This window comes from Malaclemys terrapin, chromosome 19, assembly GCF_027887155.1.
Source record: "Malaclemys terrapin pileata isolate rMalTer1 chromosome 19, rMalTer1.hap1, whole genome shotgun sequence".
NCBI lineage: Eukaryota > Metazoa > Chordata > Testudines > Emydidae > Malaclemys > Malaclemys terrapin.
In genome coordinates, this window is record NC_071523.1 from 3,366,769 (window position 1) to 3,392,503 (window position 25,735).

Genomic DNA, 25,735 nt, shown 5'->3' on the forward strand with positions numbered 1-25,735 from the left:
CGGACACCTCCCACATGGGGTCCTCAATGGGGAGTACAGAGCAGAATCCACAACTCTGTAGCAAACAGACTTGCAGCATGAACCCCGAGCATTGAGTCAACAGACACCCCCACCCCCACCCCGTCTTCACAGCATCCCATGGCGCAGGGAGCTAACGGGTGCCTGGACTGCTGCCTATCTATCCACTCAGTGGATCGACTCTACTTATCCACACAGACACCAGGCTGTGACCCAGGGAGGGGCTGATCAAAGGAGACACCAACAGATTAGAAAAGAAACCTTTATTCCCTGGTTGTCATTGGAAGGCACTTAAACAGCCGTGATGCGTAGTGTGTTCGAACCAATGGGCCCTTTGGAGGGTCACTGGCTGCAGCTCCAACCCTGACCAGCATCCCCCTAACTCCAGGCACCGGAAGTCCTCCCAGCAGCCCAGAACTTTGATCCCCCCCGAACATGTATGTCTCACAGTCTCACCCTGGGTTAACCATGTCCTCTCTGCGGGAGATGGGGAGGCAGGATGTGACTAACGACACCAGGCACTTCTCAGGCATGTGGCCCAGAGCAAATCCAGCAAAGCTTCCTCTCCAGCCCCAGCGACGCCTTGGTCTCTGGGCAGGCCAAGGAAATCTCTGCTCCTGCCAAGGGCTTTAAGGGAATTAGTCGCCTTCAGTCCCAGGTCCAGTGTCCTGAATCCACGAGCTGCAGTCAAGGGGGGTTGAGTCCTGAAACGAGATAGCTAGTCCCGCTTCCCCCAGCGGGGCCGAGCTGGCGCCTAACGGGGCCCTGCCTGGAGGGCCATCACAACTCGTCCTTTCCCTCTACACTCTGCCCGGGAGCGTCCGTCGTGGCTGGCAGCTCTGCTTCCGGCCCCTTCACCTGAGACAAATCCACCTCTTCTGTGTTGAAGAGCATCTTCACCAGGTCGTCGGCCTGCACACGCTCCTGGGGGGGAAGGGCAGGTTAGAGCACGCTGCAAGAGCCAGCCCCTTGCTTTGCCCTCGTGACACTGGGGAGGGGATCCCCGGGGCATAATGGGATCACACCCCAAATGCAAGGGCATAGGTCTCAGAGGGACTTCCTGGGTCAGTGAGTCCAGTTCCTGCTATCGTAGCCACCCCTTCAGAAGCTTGGGCGCCTGCTCCAGAATCTCATTGTTCGGATGGCTAGAAACCTCCTAATGTCCAGCCTGAGTCTACTCCTGGCCAGCCCATTTATTCTCGTGCTGATGTTGTTCTTTAGCCTAAATGGCTCTTCACCCCACCTGGTGTAGTTATAGACACCAATCCGCTCCCTCTCGGCCTGCGTTTCAGGCTACCCAAGCCCTGCTCTTTCAGTCTGCTCCGCAAGATCGGCTCTCCATCCCCCTGAGCATCCCAGCAGCCCTTCTCTGCCTCACTCCAGCATGGATTCATCTTTCTAGCACACGGGGTGACCAGAGCGCACACTGCTCCAGATGGGGTCTCACCAGTGCTTGGTGCAATGACATGAGAACTTCTCAACCTCTACTGAAAATACACGCCCCAACACAGTCCAGGCTTGCACAGCAGCTGCAGGGGGAAAGGCATGTCCCTGGGGATCTCGCCCAGCTGTTTCCCGTGCCCCAGAGCCCATTGCAGTGCTATGGAAGCCTCCTTGAGGAAGGCAGGGGAGAGGAGGAGTGGGCAGACTGAGCATGTGCACAGCTGGGGGACAGGCGTGCGTGTGAGTGGAGAGGTGCCGAGGCAGGATGCCAATGTGGGGCAGATCTTACTCGTTCGCTGTGTCGCGGGTCCAGAGTGAACCACAGGGCGATGGCGCACCGCTGGCCCTTGGTCACGGCCTTCACCCCGTGAGGGTTCTCCGAGCCAGAGGAGAAGCCGACCGCACGCCCGCACTGCGGCTGCACCTCTGCCTGCAGGGGACAGACGCACGGATTAGGAGCCCCTAACCATCCAGGCAGCAGTGAGACATGAGGGACGGGTGAGGTAAGAGCCAGCAGACAGGCCAGGCAATGGGGGAGAATGCTGTTCACTGAGATGGGTGTGCAACAGGGGAGACAGGGCCCTGGGGGCCAGCTGGAGAGGGGATATTGGGGGGATTAGAGTCCCCAGTGCAGGGCAGAAGCAGGGGCAGAGGGGTGGTGACAGGGGACTATGCTCTTAGACCCTGCTGTGCAGAGGGAACTCCAGGCCATGCCGGCGAGTGGGCGTCTGCCCAGGAAGTGGCTGGGACAGCCCAGGCCATATGCACTCGGCTCCCCAGCTCTCCTGGAGGTTCCATCTGCACCCAGCCTGAGCGATGCAGCACATGCTCTGCCACTGGTGGCTTCCCCAGGCTCCTGGAGGCCATGGAGGCTAGCCAGGCAGTCAGACGCCAGGGGTTTAACCTCAGGCATCGTAACCAGATGCAGCTCCCCCTCCTCCATGGGGCTCACTCCTGCCTTGTACTGCAGCACAGCCCCCATTCTGCCCCTGGGGACGTGGTCTAATTAAAATATAACCATGCAAATCATTGTTGCTACCACTGTTATATAATTGCAACGAATCTTCTATTTCTGGCCATGAGTTATAGTTTGTATAACTCATGGCCAGCTTGCAGGCTAACTAGTCCAAAGGCCACCTTTAAAGACATGTTAGAAATGGTAAGTAGGGCCATTCTATGGCTAGATAGGCTACAACTTTGCAATGCAAACCTATATTGTTAGAAGTGATACTAATTGTGTGTAGCTTAGATGCTACCCATGTAACAGACAGTTCCTGTTTGTCACTACAGCTACTAATTCAGAGATCAAAACAGAATATTAACATTTAGATGAATCTTGGGTGAAATAATGTCATTGTCTATAGGTCTCTGAAGTTTGTGATAGACCGCCTAATGGATAAATCGCCCTATGTTAATTTGTGTAACTAATTACTGGTGGTGTTTAGAAAACAGAAGGTTACATCCAAAGCCTATTGTTTACCCAGGACTGTACGGTCAAGTGGATGCTAGAACATTGTATACAAAGACCCTTGGGTTCTGATCCTGTTTGAGCTGTTTAAGGTTTCATGTAGGGGAAGCCTAAGCCACAAGGACTGAGATCCCACTTCTGATTGAAATATAACCATTGGACTATAACCTATGGACCATTTCTGAAAGAACTCCTTGCAACTGCAAAGCTCACCATCTTAGCTATGAATCTGAACCTCCAGAAGTGAACTCATGTTTGTATGTATCTTTTAACCATATTCTCTCTCTTGTTTTTTTTAATAAATTTTAGTTTAGTTAGTAAGAATTGGCTGTAGCGTGCATTTGGGTTAGATCTGGAATATTCAGTAACCTGGGAGGTGATGTGTCCGATCCTTTGGGATTGGTAGAACTTTTTCTTTTATGTGATGAAATACGATTTTCAGAAATCTTCATCATATTTGGCTTGGGTACCTGGATGGAGGCCTGAGGCTGGGTTACTTCAAAAGAACTGTGTTGTTTGGACTTCTGAGTAACCAGTAAGGTACAACAGAAGCTGTTTAGCGCTGGCTGGGTAAATCTAAATGTTGAATTATCCACCAGCTTTGGGGTTTTCTGTCCTATTCTTTGCAGTTCACCCTAATTGAGTGACCTTGGCTGGCTCCCCACTGGGACCCCGGTCACACCCCTCTGTAGAGACAGCCCCGTCCCACTTCAGAGCACAGCCATCTCCATTTCCCAGCCAGGGTACCAGTGGGAGCACTGCCCCAGCTCAGCAGGCCAGTCCCTGCCTCAGCCCTGGGAGCCAGGCCGCCCTCTCGGCACTGTAACAGTGGGGAGTTATTCCTGACCAGCTCCATGCACAGATGCTCTTAGTCCAGTGCATTAAGCTAATTCGGAGTAAAGCATTCTGGAATCAAAGCATCCACACAGGGAGTTAATTAGGAGTAGTTAATCCACATTAAAGTCACACCCTACCTCATTCTGGATTAATTTTCAAGTGCAGACAAGCTCTTAGGGTGAACCCCGAGTGTCAGCCACAGGCAGAGTGAGGCAGGAACTGGGGAGAGCAGAAACGAGTCGCCAACCTCTCCAGAGCTGCCCAAACTGGGCCCTTGGGGCAGACAAGCTACTTACAGTCACAGTGGTGGCGTCCAGTTCGGTGAAGTAGAAGGCTCCTCCTTCGAAGTCCCCATTGAGATACAGGATGGCACTAGAGCCAGACACAGAGCAGAGAAGGCATTCACTACCCAACAGCCTAGGGCCTCAGCATGCCGCGCTCTGCCCCCAGGCTCCCAGCCTTGCGAGGACTAGCCAGAGAAGAGACACTTACTGATCCCTCTCCCCCTTTCCCAAGCAGGCAGCGAGCACAGCAGGGCGCCTTTCTGCAGCCCTGCTGCTAGGGACTCTGAACGCCGGAGAGCTCTGGATCTTCCTTCACACACAACAATGTTCGGGAGCAGTTGTGGCCACACTTCTGAGACCCCCTATTCAGGAAGGTCCCTGTAACTAAGCGTGTTAGCCCCTTTAAGTGTAGGTGTTTGCAGCCTGTCACTGGGGCTCACTGTGGAATTCTGGGAAATGTCATTCCGCAGTAGGGACTGAAAGGCCAGAGACCAGGTAACCAAGTAGAACCAGGCAGTTGCGGGGTGAGGATGGGGACTCAGTCTAGCTCCTGTGAGCCTAGGCAGTTTGTGCCTTGTGCCAAGCGCTGCTCGCATGGCTGTTACCTGTAGTCGCGGAAGGTGTACGCCGGTGGCTCCTTGACACACACCATGGCCTCTGCGTTGAGGATGCAGTTATCCACGTGCACGGCGTGGCTGGAGTCCGTCCGGTCCGCTTGCTTATCTGAGATGAAACGAAGTGTGGTTGGTTACAGAGCCTGTCCTGAGACAGCAGGACGTCCGTCTCTGGTCACCAACCCCTGCACCCCAGAGCGCTCACAGCAAGGACGCCCTCACCCCATGAGCCTCTCCCCTCACAATGCTCTGACCTGCGATTTCAGGGAGGCCAGAATTCAGTGGTGGCTGGCAAAGCTCTGGTCCCTAGTTCCCTAGGCCTATAGGGAGTGGCACTGCTCCATGTTTTAGGGGTGCAACACCCCCAGACCTACCCCAACATCTCAATGGGAGCTCATGATGCCAGTTCAAACAATGACATGTTATAACTATCCCACTGCTCAGCCTCGCGGACGCATCCAGCCAATGCGCTTTCCAGTGAGGTAGGATGCGCTGGGGGATACTGGGAATGGCTGGCCAAGTTCCTGGGGTGGGGAACTAGGAGTTCAAGCAACCCCCAGAATTCCCAGTCACATCTGCCCCTGCCCATGAGACTCAGCACCTCCCTCCCAGATTTTTAAAGGTACGTACATGTTGTTGGGCTCAGCACTGCAACAGCAAGTTGATTTCGGAGCCTAAGTCTCATGTTCCTTAGGAGCCTAAACCCACTGACAGGATTTTGGCTCAGTTCCTAAATCACTTTGGAAAATGAGAGTCTCCTAAGTCAGCTAGGAGCGTGCAGCAACAGCGTAATACATTTCACAATCTGGGCCGGGAGCTTTAAGTGCCTCTGAATGCTGGAAACCTGAATCACTTCCCTTGCCTCCTCTGGTGTCAAGAGCTCCAACCCCCCGGCTGCTGCTTTATGTGATGCTGTTATTTGCTGCCAGCAAAACATGGAGGCATTTGTGAATCGAAGCCGCTGTAAAATCAAGGGCTGAGCTCTGTTCAGCTTGCCACAGAACAGGCAGAGCCTTGGTGCCTGTCTAGGGGACACGGCTGAAGCTCTGAGCAGTGATTAGAACACGTCCTCTCCCTCTCCCACTGCGTAGTTCACTCCCCACGTCCTCCGACTTTAGCAACCAAGTCTGCACAGCTGCAAAGCCAGCCCAGCCAATAGGGAGGGAGCTGGGTTCGGTCCCCTCCTGCACATCAACAGGATGGTTCGCTAAGTGCCAGTCAGTCACTTACACCTGGGCCAACCCACCGACACCACCTGGGCTGCACAGGCAGCACCGAGGGCAGAATCCTTATTACGAGGCAGGTGTGCGACAGAGAGCCCACTGGAGAAGTGGTTTGATGGTTGGGAAGGGAGTCCCGCCGGCAGCAGCTGCCCACAGGGCGGGGGGAGGAGACGGAGGGGTCCTGCCACCAGCAGCAGCCTGAATCACGACCCCCGGGAAGGGGGAAGCGCAAGGCCAGCTGCCCACTGAACAAGGGCTGGGGGAGCGCGCCAGCTACTCACCTTCGATGGCTGTGCGGCACACCAGGTGAGAGTAGGAAAAATAGAGCGGGGTGTCCAGGCGGAAGTAGGACTCCATCACGTGCCGCACCTTCTCTGTCACATTGTAGTAGAGCCGGGCGCTGTGCATGGACACCTTGCCCTCCTGCCCCAGCTGCAGGGGGAGACAGAGAGCAGGAGCAGTGGTCAGGCAGCCTGGTTTCTTCCCCAGTGATCTCACCAGGCTTTGTCCCCAGAGCCAGCAGTTTGGGCTGGAGGGAAGGGCAATGATAGAGACATCTCCTTTCTGCAACCCGTGAGGGCACAAAGCCCCGGCTGATACGGGCGCAGTTCTGTAAACTCACCAATTGTTACTCTGGGGCCTGAATGGGCAGGCTACACCCTGGCGACGCCGCCATTCTCCGAACTGGGCTTCCTCGGGGGGCTCCCCAAATTTGTTTATGCCTCCAGGTGACAGAACAGGTTGGGTGCAAAGCATCCAGCTAATGCCTCCTTCCCCCGACCTGCCCCATCCCTTCCAGCCCATCTCCCCCACGCTCCTCCCAGCCTTTCCCCAGTGTTAGCCACACTCTTCTCCCAACCCACGTCCAGAGCCTCCCCCCTCAGTCAAACAAGCAATCCTACCTTGAGGGCCTTATAGACTGTCACGCCATAGAAGGTCTCGCTGGGAGTGTGAGGGGAGGTTTTCCCGCGATAGCCATCCCCAGCAGACGCAGCTGCCTGCAAAACCCAGCGTCAGACGTGAGACCCCCCACGCTGCCGCTTGCTCCTGAGAGAAGGGCAGGGAGACAGGCCAAGCCCTCAGAGATCCTGAGCAGGCACGACAGGGCCAGAACCACCCCTCCCCCATCTTTTCCGGGAGGCTTTTCTCTGGAAAGGGGCAGATGTGAAGCCAAAGAGCACAGGAGCCTGCCAGGCTAAAACCCGTAACATGGTCCCAGTGAAATAGTTCAGGGTCCCAGGCAAGCAGTTCAGATCCTGCCCCCTTGACACGCTGCAGATCCTCACTACCCCAAATCCAGCCTCCCAGCCCGAGCTCTCCCACACCCGGCAGACACAGACCCTCCCAAGACCGGCCTGAGACCCGTGGTAGCCAATGCCATGGGGGTGTGATTATGCTCTGAGCTGGGTAACAGAGATCCTGGCATGCAGGAGCCAGTGGGGCGGAGGGATGGGACATTCCCCGAGTCAAGCGGATAGGAGGGCTGCGCTGGGGATCTAAAGTCCTGGCTTCAGAATTGCAGAACGAGACTGGATTTAATTCCTCTGCATGGTTCACTCTGGATTGTACTTTTAAATAGGTGACAGCCCCACTCCCCAATGCTCTCCACACTTCAGCCCCATCCTCCCCTCCCAGGAAGCAACCCCTTCCCTGCCCCTGCTCAGCCCCCCATCGCTTAGAGCTGTCCTTCTCCAGCCGCCACGCCAGCCGCTCCCCTCTCGCCTCCCCAGCCTCCGGGTGCTGGAGCCTGCGACGAGCTACTCACGTTGGTGAGTTTCTGCAGCTCCACACACTCCTCCTCGGAGATGACTCCGTCCACCACCACTCGCTGAGAGCCGTTCAGCAGCCTGGAGTTCATGGTGACGCTGAGCCCGTCGTACAGCAGGGGCCCACCTAGAGGGCCAAGGAGCAACAGTGGAATCGGCGAGCCCTCAGCGGGGGTGGGGGGGGTGTCGGGTGTCAGAGCGCACTGGCTGCGTGACATGTACAGAGGGTGGCATGCACAAGAAGGGGAGAGATGCCATTTCGCCTCAGCCACAGGCCACCCCTTTGGTGGCATTGAACATCCTGCTCCTTGCCCACAGCCCCCGGCTACACAGCACACAGGAGTGATGGCCTGGCTGTCCGCTGGGGTCACCGGGGCACATTTCACATCTCCCCCTCTTACCTTCCCGCACGAACTTGCTCATGTCCACAGACTCTTTGGTTTTCTCCTCCACCAGCGTCTCTATCTCTTTCATCAGGTTGCCGATCTCCTCGGAGATTCGAGCCGCCGTCTCGCGCTCTACCCTGGGCACAAAGAAGCTGCTGTGAGCTGCTCTCTGGCCTCTGGGGCGGACGGCTAAGTGATCAGCCAATTGGGAGACGGGCAGGGGGCTGGGGGCAGCAATCCTGAGGCCTCCACAGAGGGGGCAGAGACCGAGAGGCGCAGGGGAAGGGGATGAAGCTGTGGGATGGGTTCAACAGTCAGGCGGACGGGGCGGGCAGTGCCCCAGCTGGGGGCTCAGCAGCCCGACGACATGCCCGTAACACCTTCCTGATGCAATTCATTCCAGGCCTAGCTCCCATGTTACACAGCATCCCATCCCACTGGCCTGCTCAGAAACCCTCGCAGCCGCTCCTGGAACCACCAGGCCCCCCCCCGCTGCAGCAGATGGGTTTGGAGGATTCCAGCTGCAACGCCGCACTAACAGAAACCCCCACGACAGCGATTCCACATGCCAGCAGTGGGAGCAAAGAGACGATGCTCCAGCCAGTGTTACTGAACGAGTTCTCACTTCTGCTTCTCACGCAGCCGCTTTGGGATCACCTCCTCTGGGGTCCACGTGTCCTAAAGGCCGGAAGGAAACCAGAGATAAGGAACCTCATCCTTGCCCGAGACACCCCAGCCTGGCTCACACACAAGGGTGCAGCCCTGTGCGGGGACAGACAACAGTGCCATTAAAGAGCATCACAGCTTTCTCTCCTCGTACACAAATCCGCCTCCCCAGCACAGCTCCTCCCCTCGGTGCCCCACAGACCCCACCCCTGAGCATTCAGTCTAACCCTGCCCACTTCGAGTTCCCGCAGGTGTGTCCAGTACCAGGCCAAGGGAGTTTCCACTCACCGGGTCCACAAATGGAATCCCAAAGGCATCGTAGCTGAAAAAGAGCAGCTCCTTCTCCAGCAGACTGCGCTGGCGATACACCTGGATATTCTGAAAGCGTGTGAGAGACGGATGGGTCAGAGCAGCCTACATGGGCTTTCCAATAGACAAGCTGGTCTGGCCACTGGGGGAACCAGCAGCCATGAGACAAGCATTACAGAGACCAACAGATTTCCAAAACTGGAGGTGTGGTGGGGATGAAAGTGCATGATTCTGCTATTCTATGCCACGTTTCAATCCCTCTCAATACACCTCAATCCAGCCCTGCAGCCCCCTGCTCTTCCAGTCCCAGCTCCCTACATAGCTCTGTCCATGGAGACCATTTCCAGTCTGAAAAACGTAGGGATGAGTGTTAACGCCAGGTTCCAAATGGAAAGCTGCTCTCACCCCTACCCATAAAACATCCCCCCTTTCCATTAACTCCCACTTTGTAATGGTAGCAAATAAAGTCAACATGTTGATTTGGCGAGATGTTTTTATGATGCACCATCACCACATAAGTTGCCCGACACTCCCCATTATAAAATCCTGTTTTCATTTGCTTATCCCTTTGCCAAACTTTAACCATCCGGGCTGAAACGTCCCACACTGAATGTCTGCTTCGGGCTGGGTATTTTTCATTTCGGCCATTTTAGCAGTTTCTGCAAACGAAACGCCTGCAACACCGGCCAGGCCCTGATGTTTCAGAGGAAGGCGCATAACCCCACACTGCATCAGCACGCACTAACATGCCGACGGGATAGGCTTCTCCCTAGCCCTGCCAGTCAGTGATTGGCTGGTGCCCTGAGGCAGGAGGCTAGCTTACGCTTATTCCTGGCTCACATAACCAGAAATCTGCAAAATCCTCCAGCCATTTTTATTGTGTTGCTTGGGCTGCGCTTTGACCAGGGGTTCTGCATCCAGTCCCTTCAGCGCCAACTGGAACGTACACGCGATGAATGAAGACGGCCAATCCTAATGCTGACCAGACTGCAGCCCGCCTGCCCTACAAATACCAATCCCAGGTCTGCAGATGCTGCTTCAACAGGCCTGGGAATCACGAGATGAGACCAGCAAACTGGCAGAACTCGAGGAGTGGTTTGCTGGGGACAGACTGAAGATCACTCACTTCTCGAGGCCCGATAGGTGCAGCCAGCCTTTCCCCAAGGACAGCCGTGTAGTAGGCCAAGTTCTGATTCATCACTTCATCGTTAGGGAAGAAAAGCAAGTAGGTCTTGGCGCATTCAATGGCTTTCTCGTAATTCCCACCTGCAAAGAGAAATCAGCTCATGAAGAGAAGCCTCCCCTCTGTGCTCTGCAGGACGCTGGCAAGGAGGGCGCAGAACAGGGACGACGCTAGGGCACATTTCCAGCGTAAGGACAGTCAGACTCAGATTTAGCACAGAGTCAGATTCAGACATAAGAACAGGCCATGCTGGGTCAGACCAAAGGTCCATCTCGCCCAGTCTCCTGTCTACCGACAGTGCCAATGCCAGATACACCTCTACCCCGACATAACGCGACCCGATACAACTCGAATTCAGATACAACGCGGTAAAGCAGCACTCCGGGGTGGGGGTGGGGGGGGCTGCGTGCTCCGGCGGATCAAAGCAAGTTCGATATAATGCGGTTTCACCTATAACACGGTAAAATTTTTTGGCTCCCAAGGACAGCGTTATATCAGGGTAGAGGTATATTACAGAGGGAATAAACCGAACAATTGAGTGATCCAAACCCTGTCATCCACTCCCAGCGTCTGGCAGTCAGAGGCTAGGGAAACCCCGAGCATGGGGTTGCATCCCTGACCATTTTGGCTAATAGCCACTGATGGACCCATCGTTCATGAACTTACCTAGTTCCAATTCCCAGCAATGGGAAACTTGGTGTTCAAACCCTTTTCTCTCTGAAGCCTAGGACTGGTTCCTCACTCATGTTCAGTCTTATCATCATGATCAGTTTGATTTCTAACATTTATCTTTTGTTTCCCGGTTTCACAATCATGGGGAGCATTTTTCCCTGCACTGCAGAAGAACAGCCATGAGCAATGGCTCTGAAGCCCAGCGGTAATAGTAACTGCAACACCTGCGATAACCCAGCCAGTAGGTGAAACAAGGGGGGTTTCCCTTACACTTTTAAATGGGAATCACTTATTCTCAGAAATACAAGGGTCACGGTGTCAGACCTGGCCAGTGCGGTAAGTGATGAGAAACTGGCTCTGCAGTAGGAACTGTCCTGGCTGCTCTGGAAACAGGGAGATCTCTCCTCTCAGCTCTTCATTCTACTCTGGCTACATCATAGAATATCAGGGTTGGAAGGGACCTCAGGAGGTATCTAGTCCAACCCCCTGCTCAAAGCAGGACCAATCCCCAACTAAATCATCCCAGCCAGGGCTTTGTCAAGCCTGACCTTAAAAACCTCCAAGGAAGGAGATTGCACCATCTCCCTAGGTAACCCATTCCAGTGCTTCACCACCCTCCTAGTGAAATAGTGTTTCCTAATATCCAACCTGGACCTCCCCCACTGCAACTTGAGACCATTGCTCCTTGTTCTGTCATCTGCCACCACTGAGAACAGTCGAGCTCCATCCTCTTTGGAACCCCTCTTCAGGTAGTTGAAGGCTGCTATCAAATCCCCCCTCATTCTTCTCTTCTGGAGACTAAACAATCCCAGTTCCCTCAGCCTCTCCTCATAAGTCATGTGCTCCAGCCCCCTAATCATTTTAGTTGCCCTCCGCTGGACTCTTTCCAATTTTTCCACATCCTTCTTGTAGTGTGGGACCCAAAACTGGACACAGTATTCTAGATGAGGCCTCACCAATGTCGAATAAAGGGGAATGATCACGTTCCTCGATCTGCTGGCAATGCCCCTACTTATACAGCACAAAATGCCATTAGACTTCTTGGCAACAAAAGCACACTGTTGACTCATATCCAGCTTCTCGTCCACTGTGACCCCTAGGTCCTTTTCTGCAGAACTGCTACCTAGCCATTCGGTCCCTAGTCTGTAGCAGTACATGGGATTCTTCCGTCCTAAGTGCAGGACTCTGCACTTGTCCTTGTTGAACCTCATTAGGCTTTTTTTGGCCCAATCCTCTAATTTGTCTAAGTCCCTCTGTATCCGATCCCTACCCTCTAGTGTATCTACCATGCCTCCTAGTTTAGTGTCATCTGCAAACTTGCTGAGAGTGCAGTCCACACCATCCTCCAGATCATTAATAAAGATATTAAACAAAACCAGCCCCAGGACCGACCCTTGGGGCATTCCGCTTGAAACCGACTGCCAACTAGACATGGAGCCATTGATCACTACCCGTTGAGCCCGACGATCCAGCCAGCTTTCTATCCACCTTATAGTCCATTCATCCAGCCCATACTTCTTTAACCTGGCGGCAAGAATACTGTGGGAGACGGTATCAAAAGCTTTGCTAAAGTCAAGGAATAACACATCCACCGCTTTCCCCTCATCCACAGAGCCAGTTATCTCATCATAGAAGGCAATTAGGTTAGTCAGGCATGACTTCCCCTTGGTGAATTCATGCTGACTGTTCCTGATCACTTTCCTCTCCTCTAAATGTTTCATAATTGATTCCTTGAGGACCTGCTCCATGATTTTTCCAGGGACTGAGGTGAGGCTGACTGGCCTGTAGTTCCCCGGATCCTCCTTCTTCCCTTTTTTAAAGATGGGCACGACATTAGCCTTTTTCCAGTCATCCGGGACCTCCCCTGATCACCATGAGTTTTCAAAGATAATGGCTAATGGCTCTGCAATCTCATCCGCCAACTCCTTTAGCACCCTCGGATGCAGCGCATCCGTCCCCATGGACTTGTGTTCGTCCAGTTTTTCTAAATAGTCCCAAACCACTTCTTTCTCCACAGAGGGCTGGTCACCTTCTCCCCGTACTGTGCTGCCCAGTGCAGCAATCTGGGAGCTGACCTTGTTCGTGAAGACAGAGGCAAAAAAATCATTGAGTACATTAGCTTTTTCCACATCCTTTGTCACTAGGTTGCCTCCCTCATTCAGTAAGGGGCCCACACTTCCCTTGACTTTCTTCTTGTTGCTAACATACCTGAAGAAACCCTTCTTGTTACTCTTAACATCTCTTGCTAGCTGCAACTCCAAGTGTGATTTGGCCTTCCTGATTTCACTCCTGCACGCCTGAGCAATATTTTTATACTCCTCCCTGGTCATTTGTCCAATCTTCCACTTCTTGTAAGCTTCTTTTTTGCATTTAAGGTCAGCAAGGATTTCACTGTTTAGCCAAGCCTGCCATATTTACTATTCTTTCTACACATCGGGATGGTTTGTTCCTGCAACCAGCTCTCCTGGACCCCTTTGCCCTTCATGTTATTCTCCCAGGGGATCCTGCCCATCTGTTCCCTGAGGGAGTCAAAGTCTACACCAGGCAAAGTCCCTCTTCCAAGTAGACAGAGGCAGGATTTCCCTGCACGGGGCTGGTTGGCTCACAATCCTTCGCTGATGTACTTTGCAACTCCAGCAAAGCACAAACTGGGAAGATGGACCAAGAGCACAAACCAGTTTGGAAATCACAAAAGGGAGCAGAAGGGAGCTCGGAAGAATAGAAGAACTCCGAGAAATGAGATCCAGTCTGTGCTGCAACCAGCTAGCATGAAATCATGCACCTCTTGTGTAGGTGAAGAGAGAAGAGTGAGTCTGGCATCTTTCCTCCTCCTCCCGGGCCTGGCCAATCTGCTTCGGACACAGCAGAGTTCACCTGATTTCAGAGGAATGAGCCCTGGAAACAACACCTCCCTCGGTAGAGCGAGTCCACAGCAGGATGGGAAAGGCTCAGAAGCACGTTGGCATTTGGTAAGAGCCTTTGCAACAGTGCGTAGCAGAGCCCCGCTTGGTCCTGCCTCTGCTCTGCTCCAAAAACCACTCAGAGGCCTTCCGACTCAGCAATCACCGGCGCAGTTTATTTACAGGGTGCAAATCACCACCTTCTTACCAGTTACAGCTTGGGGGGTTCAGCCTTAGGGACTTCTCAGTCTCTGAAGCCAGGAAGGAACTACCAATCTCCTTTCACTCTCTGGCTTCCCATCCTGCTTCCTTCCTCTGGGCCTGTACACAGCCCCCGGCTAATCCGGCTGGCTGCTGTTTCCCCTTCACCAATCAGGCACGGGTTTTTCTAGCCAGCTCCAATTTATCTCCCGTAATTAGAGCCGGCGTGACAGAGGGCCGGCTCAGCAGTTCCTGCTCAGGACACTGTCACAGCCTTGTTTTGGGTCTGCAAGGGGTGACCATGCCCTGTGCAACTCAGGTTTGTGATGGTCCCACAGCCCGTGTGTGAGGAGGGGGCGTGGGGGTGATGGGAGGGAGACCCTAGAAGCAGCCCCAGTTAAGCAGGGGAATGTAGCACTGCTCCCATAGCCAGTGTGGCCAAGAAATGGAGCCAGACACACAGACTTACTGCAGCTTCTCCACTGAGTGTGGAAGGCTTTGAGAGGAGCAGGGTGGAAGGCGTCTAGATTCAGGTGCTGCGGGTGCAGTCCTTTGGCGAGCGTCCTTACCAGATGTTCTTCCGCTCTCATCTGACAGTTTTGCTCAAAGTTCAACATGAACAAAATACCAACAAGTGTCTGTTTTGTGATGGGAACATCCCTGGGCCTTTGCTACTCCTGTGTCTATCGTGCAGCAACAGCCACCGAGTCGCTGGAGCCTGCGCCAGGGGAGGGGAGCCCCCTGCTCAGAGCTGCCAGAACCTCACCACTCTGAAAACAGCTGCAGCTTCGCTCTTGGGATGGCAGCCAGATACCTTCCAGCCTAGCGGAAAGGAAACCACACCACCTGCTGGAGACAAAGAACTATGTGCCACGAAGCAATGAAATCACTCAGTTCTCATCTGCTGACAGGGAGGAACTAAACGAAAGCACCTGGACCAGTGCAGAAGAATACACAGACGATGATTTCCTAGACAGCAGAGAGGCTTCAAAACAGTTTGGTTGGCGGCTGCAAGCAGGAAATAAATCAGATACTGGGAAGAGAGAAATGGGAAGACATGAAGGTCCCAATACCCTGGGATGGGAGCATCCCAGGAGCATGGACAGTTATCACGGAGCCAGGTAATGGATGTTACCAAAGCAAGGAGGAGGATACTGGACTCAGAGGCTCACCCCACTTCCATAATCATCAGACAACACTGCTGCAGGCCTATCAGTTTTCACACTTGGAATCCGTGTCTAAGAACTATTTCTAAGCAGCGCACAGAGAGACCTAACACGTTCCATTATGACCCTCCATTTTCAGTCGCTTATAACTCCGACAAACTAATCATTTGAGCCGAAGTTTTCCAGGTTTCATTTCTTCCTCGGGTTGACTTTGTTCTGGAAAGTTTATGCAGAAGCTGAGAGGCAGTTCAGCCGTTTTCTAGGAGGAGGATAGTGAAAAATAGGCAGTTTTGCCAATGTTAAAAAAAAAAATCGGACTGTTTTCTGAATAGTTCGAATGCCTCTGTGGTTTGGAGCTTGAATGCTGGCAGGGGGCAGCCCTGGGACCAGGTAGGTGCCTTTCACTATCCCCACAAAACCTATCCAGATTTGGCCAATGTATAAGCCTCAGAAAATCATTTGCACGTACAGAGCAGAACTTGTTCGACATTTGGCCCTTAATTTTCTGAATGTCCCAGTTGTGCTGGGCCTGACACCAGGCCGCCTGAGCCTCCTGCAACCAGCAAACACAGCGAGCTAGTGCACCAGGTGCGATACGGACGAGAGAGAGGATGATCCTCCTCCAGCTGCTACTGCTACTTTCCTTCCCCAAAATACCCGTTGGCCAAGTGAGGTTCACTGGGTTAGGAGACCATGAGTCCTAGTCTGACCTTTCCTACTGACTGACGTTAATAGCTTGGCACTTCACAGCTTTTCAAACGTTGTAATGAATAGAGGCCTCCTGCCTGGCTCCCAGTGTAGGGGTAAGTATAATTCCTCCCAACTTACAGATGAGATAACTCAGTTTAAGACACTGCACCAGGAACAGAACCCGAGTTTTAATAGGGCAGAGCTGGGTCTGCCAAACTTAGAAACGCCGCCTCAGGCCGAATTTACCAAACCTGGGACTCTAGGTCAGTAACGTGGAGTGGGTTGGCTGGGACACCACCACAGAGGCGAGGCCGCTAGGGCAGCGTTTGGGAAGGGTTAGGAAACAAAACCAAACAAATACTAACCTAACTCTCAAGTGCTGTGTATGTCGCTGTATGTTGTGCTAGTCTCAGCCTGTCCATCTGTTGGGACTGGAAGGGCCCGTCTCATGCCCTTGCTTTGTCCAGCACCCTGCATGAGGGATCATCGCAATCCCGATCGGGGCCTCTAGGGGCTACCGTAATCCAGATCAGGAACATTGATCTCAGGGGTAGGGCGCTGCACTGGGAGCCAGGAGAACGACGTTGTATTCCTGGTTCTGCCTGACTTGCTGTATGAAGTTGGGCAAGTCACTTAGACCAACGTTTTCTGGGTGCTCAGCTGGAGACGCCTAGGGTGTCATTTTTCAGAGGGGCTGAGTGTCCACAACTTTCATTGACTTCAACTCAAGCTGAGAGATTCCGGATTTCTGAAATCAGGCTCTAGGTCTCCAGTCGCGCACCCAGAATCAGCGGACACTTGGCCTTAGTCTCTCCGAGCCTCGGTTCGCCAACTGTAACGCTCCTCTGCTATCTCACCTGGGTATTGAAGATACACGCGTGAATGTCTGTGAGCTGTTCAGATACTACAGCTACAAGTGCAATAGACAAGCCCAGGCAGGAATACAAGATTCCATAGTCAGTGCAGCATCTGGATAACGAGCAGAAAACAAGTCCTGGGGCTGCATAGCGAAGTCCAAGCAACAGAAGAAATACTGAACAGCTGCCTCGTTCCCTTGCACCATCCCTCTGGGCACTGAATGGTGCGAGGGCACTGTGGGAAAATATGAGATAGTGTAATTTGCGGTTCTATCATAACACATGTACATAAAAGGGTCAGAGCGGACAACAGTAACTCTGGTGTTTCCTAACTTCTGAGTGCCTGACTCTGCAACACTGATAATCTTCCTCTAAGGTAGCTCTTTTGGGGGGGACTCTTGTACCCTCCGCTATCCGTGCAAAAGAAAGAGGGACCAGGACAGTTGTGCGCCAGTGACCCAAAGAACCCTGATGTCAGGGCTTCCCAAGCATCACGGAAATAAGAGAAATGCTTCTTACTGTTGTAATAGGCAAACTGCAGGTAGTTGAAGTGGGATGGAAGGAAATCCTCAATGGGCTTGTCCCGGCCCGGCTGGGAGGCTAGTTCTGTAACACAGCTCTGCTTACAGCTTAGCACCTGCCCGTAATGATCTGGGAGAGAAAGACAGCACATTGTATTGGGCAGGAGAGATCTGTACCAGAGCAGCATTCGTCAGCCAGGAGGAGGCTTCACTCAGGCATTACCATAGGCTTGGGAATTTAAATCCCCATTAGCTCAACCTTAGCACAAGCCATCAACCCCCCATCTCTCTGGTGGAAAGTACCCCGGAAATCTGACCTGATAGCCAAAAACATTCAAAGAGAAGCTACAGCAGTAAGTACAATATGCAGGGGCTCGAGGCAGGCAGTCCCTGTGCTACACGCCAGCTGGTTTACCCCGGTACACACACCCGTAATGGCCTGCACCAGGTCAGCATTGTATTCCAGGTAGTTGTAGCCTTCGTAATCGTAGGGCCCCTCGCAGAGCGCTCGACATTCAGTGTCAGCTACAAAATATTCCTCCAGGGCCTTCTCCAGATGCAGAATGGCTGGTAGCGGCTGCTCCTCTGTGTAGAACTTCACACCCAGGCGGAACTCGTGCTGCAAAGAGCCAGGAGGAAAAGTGAACCCAGGCCCCAGCCAGACACATTCCAGTGTGGGTGCAGTTCAGCACTGTCCCGCCAATATCTCGCCCACCCTCTGATCGCTGAGGCCCAGGGGCAGTAGATTGTGGCTGTCCAACTTCATAGGGTCCCTCAATAAAAGAGATCTCCAAGCAGATGGCCGGCTGAATACATACCAGACAGACCATGGGGCCAGAGGACAGATGTTCTCTAAACAACAGATCAATACAGCCTTCAAAGCAAAACTGCTCTGCAAGAGAGGGGGTTAGTCTAGTGTGGCCAATGCTACCCAGGGCTCAGGGCTCTCATCTTTCATGCATCTGTTTGGGCCAAGGTCAATACATGGCCCGTTAGGCATGTAACATTTTGGCTCTTTCCCATGATGGGTCTGAGTGTTTGGGGAGGGAATAGGGGGGAGAAATCCCCCCATCCCAATATTTGCTGCTGGAAATTTCACAGTTAAAATAAATAGTTCCACATTTCAGGTATTCCCAAAGATGAAGCGCTCTCTGGCTCTGTGCCGTGTGCACTGGGACAGGCTCTCAATTCAGCACAGCGTCACAGGAATGGCGCACTTCCACGCTGCTCCACATGGGAGAATCCTGCTCTCCCCAAAGGCCCCTTTACTGGTGCCCCCGGTACGTGGCCACTTCACTGCACACACAGCACAGCTCTTTTAGCCAGCCAGCTCTTGTCCCATATGAGCTTCCCCTGTCCAGTCGCACCCCTGAATCTCATGCGTCGGTGACAATGCAGACTGGATGGTTTAGGATCCCTGATTCCAGGCCTTCTCCATTATTTTAAATTAATTACCATCCATTTTTAAATTCTACCAGTTAGTAAAACACCTAGAGTTTTATTATCTGTGATGATGCCCCAGAAGTGCCCCGCCCCGTCCATATTCATTGGCTTAGATACAGAATCTGACTCAGCAGGGTAGTCAGGAGGGAACTGGGGGTAGGATACCAGGCTGTTGTCTCCTGCTGTCATGTGAGCCCCTTTGCTACAAACTCATAGCCAAGGCCAGAGTGAGACAATCACAGCCCCTCCTCTCGAACCCTAGGAGTGGCCTGCTAAGGAAGTGATTTTGACACATGGGCTTGGGTTCCTTACGATGTGGGCCCTTCCCTGAAAGGTTGCTTCCCCCATCTCCTCCCGAAACACTCACAAGTACTGATAAGGTCAGGTTTGATCTTCCTTGGCTGTCCTGGAGGGCGTCACCTGAGCTGAAGGGCAGGGGAGTCAAATCTTTAACCATGACATCCTTTCTCAACAGTGTTCACTGGGTGTTGGTAGTTAAACAGGTGTTTAAAAATAGCAAAAGACCTGAAAAGTTTTACAACACTGACAAAATCCTTTACTTCTCCATCACTCGGCTTTCACCTCCCTGTCCCGTGTGATGTCATTGTTTCACTCGGTCTCCATCACCAGACAGGACCTGAACTTCTACCACAGAAGCAGAACCCTCCCCCAGCCTCTTTACCTGTCATAAACCAGCGACTAGGACACCCTTTTTATTCCATCATTTGTAGCCATTGCAGGTCAGCTCCAGAGGCCACCCGCCCTGCAGGTGCTGAGGGAGACTTTGCTCATTCAAACTCTCCACACAGACTTTGAGTGCCCAAGGAAATGATGGTGCTGGGCTGGTGAGTGAGGGTGGAAGCCGTGACCCTGAGGGGAGAACCCAAACACTTGGGGGAGGAAGGTTCTTCTTACCATGTGGGGCTTGGCTTCCAGGTCTGTGAAGTCCGACTCTTTGACTCCTGCCATCATCTGGTAATACTCCAGGTTCTGCCTCATCTCCACGTGGTCGGGGTTCCCCACAAAGAAGGTATGAGCAGCAGCCACAGCCTTATCAATCTTGTGGATCTAAGCAAAAAAACACAGGGAAAAGTGAGACTGAAGCCCGGACTCCCCGCTGCACAGGGATGGTGTACTCAGCACCCTGAGAACATGTTACTATATCAGCACGGCGCAGGTCTCAACCACTTCTCTCTTGTTGAGAGGACAAGGAGCAATGGTCTCAAGTTGCAGTGGGGAAGGTCTAGGTTGGATATTAGGAAACACTTTTTCACTAGGAGGGTGGTGAAGCACTGGAATGCGTTACCTAGGGAGGTGGTGGAATCTCCCTCCTTAGAGGTTTTTAAGGTCAGGCTTGACAAAGCCCTGGCTGGGATGATTTAGTTGGGGTTGGTCCTGCTTTGAGCAGGGGGTTGGACTAGATGACCCCCTGAGGTCCCTTCCAACCCTGATATTCTATGATTCTATGGATTTGCCTAACTCCACCCAGCCATAGTCCCTGTCCCCCCAGCACACCCCAATTCAACCACTCTCCACAGGCCTTGTGCATGCCCACATCAGGTTAACAACCGAACTAGTAACCTCGCAGCACCTGACCCCTCCCTAATAAAAAATTGCCATTTCTCTGTGCCCACCAGAACTCCAATTCAGGTCTCTTATTCCCACCATCCTAGGGGCCCTTGGCGTGGTCTGTGTGGCAGCACTGAATTGGGGCAGGAATAATCACTGCCGGTTGATAGAGATCACGCTGGACAAACTGAGAGCTGCCTCGCCTCCCTGCTTCATGCTGCTGTCACAATTCAAGAGGCAGCGGGATCTCTTACCATTAGTTTCCCTGAGGTTAGATAAACATTCCCCACTCGCAAATAACAACATAGCCGGGGCAGCGGGACAGTCCCACGGTCTGGGAAGCAGCACTTCAATGGAGCAGTTGCTGGTTTGTTTTGCTTTGTCACACTGAGTCTTTGGGGCAAGGGAACACGACCCTATGGAGGATTTCCTGGTTTTCAAATGTTCGAGTTGGGGCAACAGCCCGAACTGCACCATAACTAAGTTGCTTAGAAATGAATCCATCACAAAGCAGCAAAAAAGGGCAAAAGCACGTTTTTGTAAAGGTCACAGGTCGACTTGACAAGGAGACCCACAGCTTGAGAGCACAAATAAATCACCCAGTGAATTCGGGATGATGCGCAATGCTGAAGAGTGAAAATCCCACACTGCTCTGGGGGAATGCTAGGACCAGACAAGCTTAATCTACTGGGGAAAGCAACTGGCTTCTTCAACTGCTTGTGTACTAGAACCACAGGAGAACATCCCCTCAAGACAATTTGTGTGGAAAACCGTACCAGCCCAGCCAGTCCCTGCCGACTCACCAGGAACACGTCTCCCAGACTGAATGAAACATCATAAACTGCCTGGCTGTCATTACTCACTAACCAAAACACTAATCCCCTCTCCTCCCCAGCTCTCCATACACACCCCATACCTTGCATCAGTCTAAACATTTCTTTTCTTTTGTGTTCCACGGAGCCCTACGCTGGGGCTGCTACTGCATCTGCTAATCCCAGCTGTTTGAAAGTCTGGCTGTCCTGCAGGGGCAGCACAAAATTCCAACTAAGATCTAAAGGTCCCTGGTTCATTCCCAGGTTTTGGGAGGCTTTGCCCATGCTTCCTTATTTTGGAGTGGAAGGACGGTTTTGAGGTTAAAGCACTGAACTGGGACTCAGGAGATCTGAGTTCAGTTCCTAGCTCTGCCACAGACTCTCTGTATAACCTTGGGCAGATCTCTGGGCCTCATCTCCCCCATCTGTACAAGGGGAATAATAATCTTTCCTGTCTCTCACCCATTATGTCTCTTTAGATTGCAAGAGCTTTAGGGCAGGGACTGTCTCTTATTATGTATAGTATGTACAGCACCTAGCACAATGGGGCTCTGATCTCGGATGGGGCCTCTAGGAGTGATGGTTAAGGCTGTGTGTCTGCAGTGGCCGGTGTGGCTGGCTCCGGGCTGCCCGAGCAGATCAAGCGGTCCCTGGGCCAGCTGCACTGGCCGCTGCTGGGGCAGTGTGTGTGTGGGAGGGGTGGTGCTTACCTGGGGCTCCCCAGAAGCAGCAGGCATGTCCCTGCAGCCCCTAGGCGGAGGATCCAGGAGGGGGCTCTGCACACTGTTCCTCCCCCACAAGTGCCGCCCCCACAGCTCCCATTGGCTGCAATTCCCAGCCAATGGGAGCTGCGGAGCTGGAACTCATGGCGGGGGCAGTGCACCAGAGCCCCCCGGCCTTCCTTCCCCCTAGGAGCTGCAGGGACACGCGGAGCCAGGTAAGGAGCCTGCCAGCTCCACTGCCCCTCCCCCCCCAGCGGGGGTCCTGGGCCGCCGCCCCCTCAGCACCAGCGGGGGTCCCAGGCCGTGCGCTGCCGCCCGCCTCCCCCCCAGCACCTGGAGAGGGTCCTGGGCCATCTCCCCAGCACCTCTGGCCCACCCCCGCAGAGCACCCTTGGCCCCCCAGCCCAAGTTTTAGGTAGGGGTATATAGTACGAGTCATGGACAGGTCACGGGCCGTGAATTTTTGTTTACTGCCTGTGACCTGTCCATAACTTTTACTAAAAATACCCGTGACTAAAATGTAGCCTTAGCGATGGTCATTCAAATGATAATTAACAAGAGTCTCCCAAGGGAAAACATCCCCCTTTTCCCTTCCCCTGGGGGGAGAGAAAGAAATGGAGAAGACATGGTGTGTGACAGATGTCAGGCATGTTGTTTAATGCAGCTCGGGAAGGCACTCAGACATGCACTGATGGGTTCGGTATAAAAACCTGAGCAGGAAATACAGGGCAGTAGTGGAAGCCCAGACTCTCAAGTTATTGAAAATTGGACTACAAAGCCCAGAATGCACCAGACAGACTGATCCTGCACTGGCAGGGGCTGAATGGGTCTTTTTCATTTCTGCCTTCTATGAACTGCACCTTATCCCAATAGTTTAATTTTCATGAGAATTTAGAGGGCCTATCCAGGTGAAATCTAATCAATAAAAAACAGAACAAAACACAGCTGAATAGTTTCAGGTTCTGCATCTACCCAAAGCTGCTCTGCCAAACTTTTAGTTTTTTAATCTACATTTTTCCATTTAAAAAATATTTTCTCTTCCCTCTTGCTCTGTGAAAGACAAGTAACAAGAGACACCAAGGAAGTATAGAGCGGAGAGTGAAACTGTCAAATGCACAAAGTAAACAAACTGAAAAACAAATATGTTTTCCTCTCATTGCCTTCAGTATTTGATTTTAGCTGTTACTTGTAATGCCAATAGGTAAAAACTATTCAAACAGAAGTGGGATTAAATTGACATTTCATCAACCTGACCCAGTATTTTCTTTAAAGTTTTCTCGGGGGGGGGGGGGGCGCAAAGCAGAGATAAAAGTGTCTGTGGCCCACTATTCTTGGGCTACAGGAGAGTCTCTGTGTCATAGAGAGTCAATGTGATCATCGATGCAACACAAAATTTCCCGAGGGGATTGAGACCCCAACACCACGTAAGAATATTCTTTGCAGGTATTTCCTTTAGGTGCCCAGTGGGGCACATTGTTAGTGCTAGCGTCATCATTACCACTAAAAATACAGATCTAATGGTTGTAAACACTTCTACGTCTCAGTACGGTCACTGAATGGGACAAAGACACTCCAGCAGCAAGGAAAGGAGTGTACAAAGGGGCCACTTTTTCACTTTTCTGACTACAACTGCACTGGACATCAGCTCTGAAACACGAGACCCCCGTGGATCGCTTTACACTGGGCATGAAGGATGATACAGCCCCCAGCTCACTACGTGGCATTTCAGCTTCTGAAGAAGGGAGGAGAATAGAGGGGGCTGGACTTTCTGCTGCAGGAAAAGGAGGGGAGACATCTGGAAGCAGCTGGGACTGCACATGTGGCATAAACTCCATTGCCCTGGGATGGGAGGAGCAGCTAGAGGGGAGGATGGAGAGCTCCTAGACTGGATTCTGTTACATGTGCTGAACTGGGGAAAAGGAAATGGGCTAAATACAAAGCAAGGCACAAAAGGAGTTAGGGGGAATGTCCATTTCTCTAGCATGCAGCGCCCCTGTGACGCTGGGGCCAGAGACCTGGCACTGCCCCATCATCTACCCTACCCGTCACAGCACAATACTGGCCTGTAGCTAACTCCCAGAGAGCACCTTCTGCCCATCTCTAGTGTTATCTCCCACTCCCACTGATCCCTCATGCACTTCCTTGGGTCACAGCCTGCACTTTCCCCAGCACCCTTCCCACAGCCTCTCTTCTTGCACCATCCTGTTCCCCCTCCAGATGCAGCTGGCTCCCTTCCTAGCACCATCCAGCCCCCCCGCCTAATACAACTGCTCGCAAGCCGTCCCCAAGGAGAAATGTGCCTGCATTAAGAGCAGCGCATGGCTCCTCTGGATGGTACCCAGGGCAAGGACGAATGGATCCGTTTTGACCCTTGTGAAGAGGGCCAAGGTGGGTGAGGTAGTACCTTTTATTGGACCAACTTTTGTTGGTGAGAGAGACAAGCTTACACAGAGCTCTTCCTCAGGTCTGGGAAATGCACACAGTCACAGCTAGATACAAGGGCAACAGATTGTTTAGCATAATTAGTGCACACATATTTCAAGGGATCGTTCTTCCCCGATTCAACCCAGCCAGTAGGGACAGTTCTGAGTGTGTGCACACCATCGGCGTGGAATGGGCATTGGCTTTCAGCTGGGCCATGGCTTAGTAAAACACTCGGCTCCACTGCCACATAGGAGTGGCTGCACTGGATGGTGTCCGATGTGGACAGAACTCCCTTCCTTATTAGGGGGCAGCAGACAGACCAGATATGGTCCTGTAGCCTTGCAGTCTCGCATTGAAATGAGCTCCTGCATTTGGTAACGGGTCTGATCTGCCGACAGGGTCATTTCTCAACCCCAAAGGTCCTAGTGGCTGCAAACGGCCCCCACGCTGCCTGCTGTAACTGGTGAGTGAAATGTGAGTGTCCGGGTTTTGGAGCCCATGTGCATCACAATGCAGAGAGCATGGAGACCCTGCCTCCCCGGGGGATGCTGCACTTTGATTTCCCCTGGGATTTATCTAAGTAGAGCAGAGCGCTAGATACCTGAGACAGAGCTACACCCATGGTCTTCCATTCCACCTGCTGGCAACCTCACCTGGGGTCCCAGCCCCACCACTGGGCCCCCAGCCAGTCCGTCCCTTCACCCTCTGAATCTGCCTGGCAAGTGTCCTGGGGATCCACCTGGAAACAGCCCCCCTGAAGAGACATGAGGGCCCGGGGCTCCCCCTTGTTCCCAGGGGGCTCCGCCATCCCCAGCCAGGCCTGCTCTGTCTCCCGCCTCAGCCCACCTGCTCTCTCCCCTCCCTGGGTCCAGGCTCGCCCCCGGTTCATTCAGGTCCCCCCTCCCGGGCCCCTCACCTTGAAGTAGGCCACCTGCAGGTAGTTGTAGGGGCTGCGCTTGCGGAACTCGAGCTCCAGCTCCTCGCTGAGCAGGTAGCGGGACGGGGGAGCGGGGGCGCAGGCCCGCAGGCAGGCTGCGCGGCGCAGCAGCTGCTGGAAGAAGAGGAGGTCGCGCAGGGCGGGCGGCGGGCCCGGCTCCCCCGCGGGCCAGGCGGTGCTGTTGGCGCAGCGCAGGCGGCAGCGCACGAGCTGGGAGCGCAGCGCCCCCCGGGCCCGCAGCGCCCGCTCCATGTGCAGGATCACGGCGGGCCAGTCCCCGCGCGCGTACGCCTCGGAGCCGGCGGCGAACAGCGCGTCGGGCGGCTCGGCCGGCTCCGGGGGCTCCGCCGCGCACGGCGCCAGCAGCAGCAGGAGCAGCGCAGCCAGCGCCATGGCCGAGCGGGGAGAGACGGACAGGACCGGCGGCAGAGCCCCGCCCCCTACCGGGAGAGCCACGCCCCCTCCCAGCATAGCCACGCCCATCCGGCAGAGCCATGCTCCTCGGCTCAGAGCCACGCCCACTCAACAGAGCCACGCCCCTCAGAGCCCTGCCCCTATCGTCACAGCCCCCTCCGCACTAGAGCGCAGCCTTGGCACGCCCCGCCCACTCGGCAGGCCCCGCCC

General features: G+C 53.5%; 1 protein-coding gene across 1 annotated transcript; it reads right to left on the reverse strand.

The window, feature by feature from the left end:
* Positions 1 to 266: 266 nt before the first annotated feature.
* On the reverse strand, positions 267 to 25,541 carry P3H1 (prolyl 3-hydroxylase 1). Its single transcript, XM_054009346.1, has 15 exons — positions 25,091 to 25,541; positions 19,563 to 19,715; positions 17,634 to 17,823; positions 17,203 to 17,334; positions 10,141 to 10,280; positions 8,994 to 9,083; positions 8,665 to 8,717; positions 8,055 to 8,176; positions 7,653 to 7,780; positions 6,790 to 6,885; positions 6,169 to 6,319; positions 4,656 to 4,773; positions 4,063 to 4,138; positions 1,751 to 1,891; positions 267 to 942 (listed from the first exon to the last, which is right to left on the reverse strand). The coding sequence occupies exons 1-15, from the start codon at positions 25,502 to 25,504 to the stop codon at positions 799 to 801; spliced, it is 2,148 nt and encodes a 715-aa protein (XP_053865321.1). The 5' UTR covers positions 25,505 to 25,541; the 3' UTR covers positions 267 to 798.
* Positions 25,542 to 25,735: the final 194 nt, after the last annotated feature.

Bases quoted from the DNA above. Each gene is read 5' to 3' on its own strand.
- P3H1 (XM_054009346.1), bottom strand. From the start codon at position 25,504: ATGGCGCTGGCTGCGCTGCTCCTGCTGCTGCTGGCGCCGTGCGCGGCG. The intron at 4,139-4,655 runs GTAACAGCCATG...GTCTGGCTCTAG, and splicing joins TACACCTTCCGCGACTACAG to TGCCATCCTGTATCTCAATG. The intron at 1,892-4,062 runs GTAAGTAGCTTG...TGTCCCCTGCAG, and splicing joins TGGACGCCACCACTGTGACT to GCAGAGGTGCAGCCGCAGTG.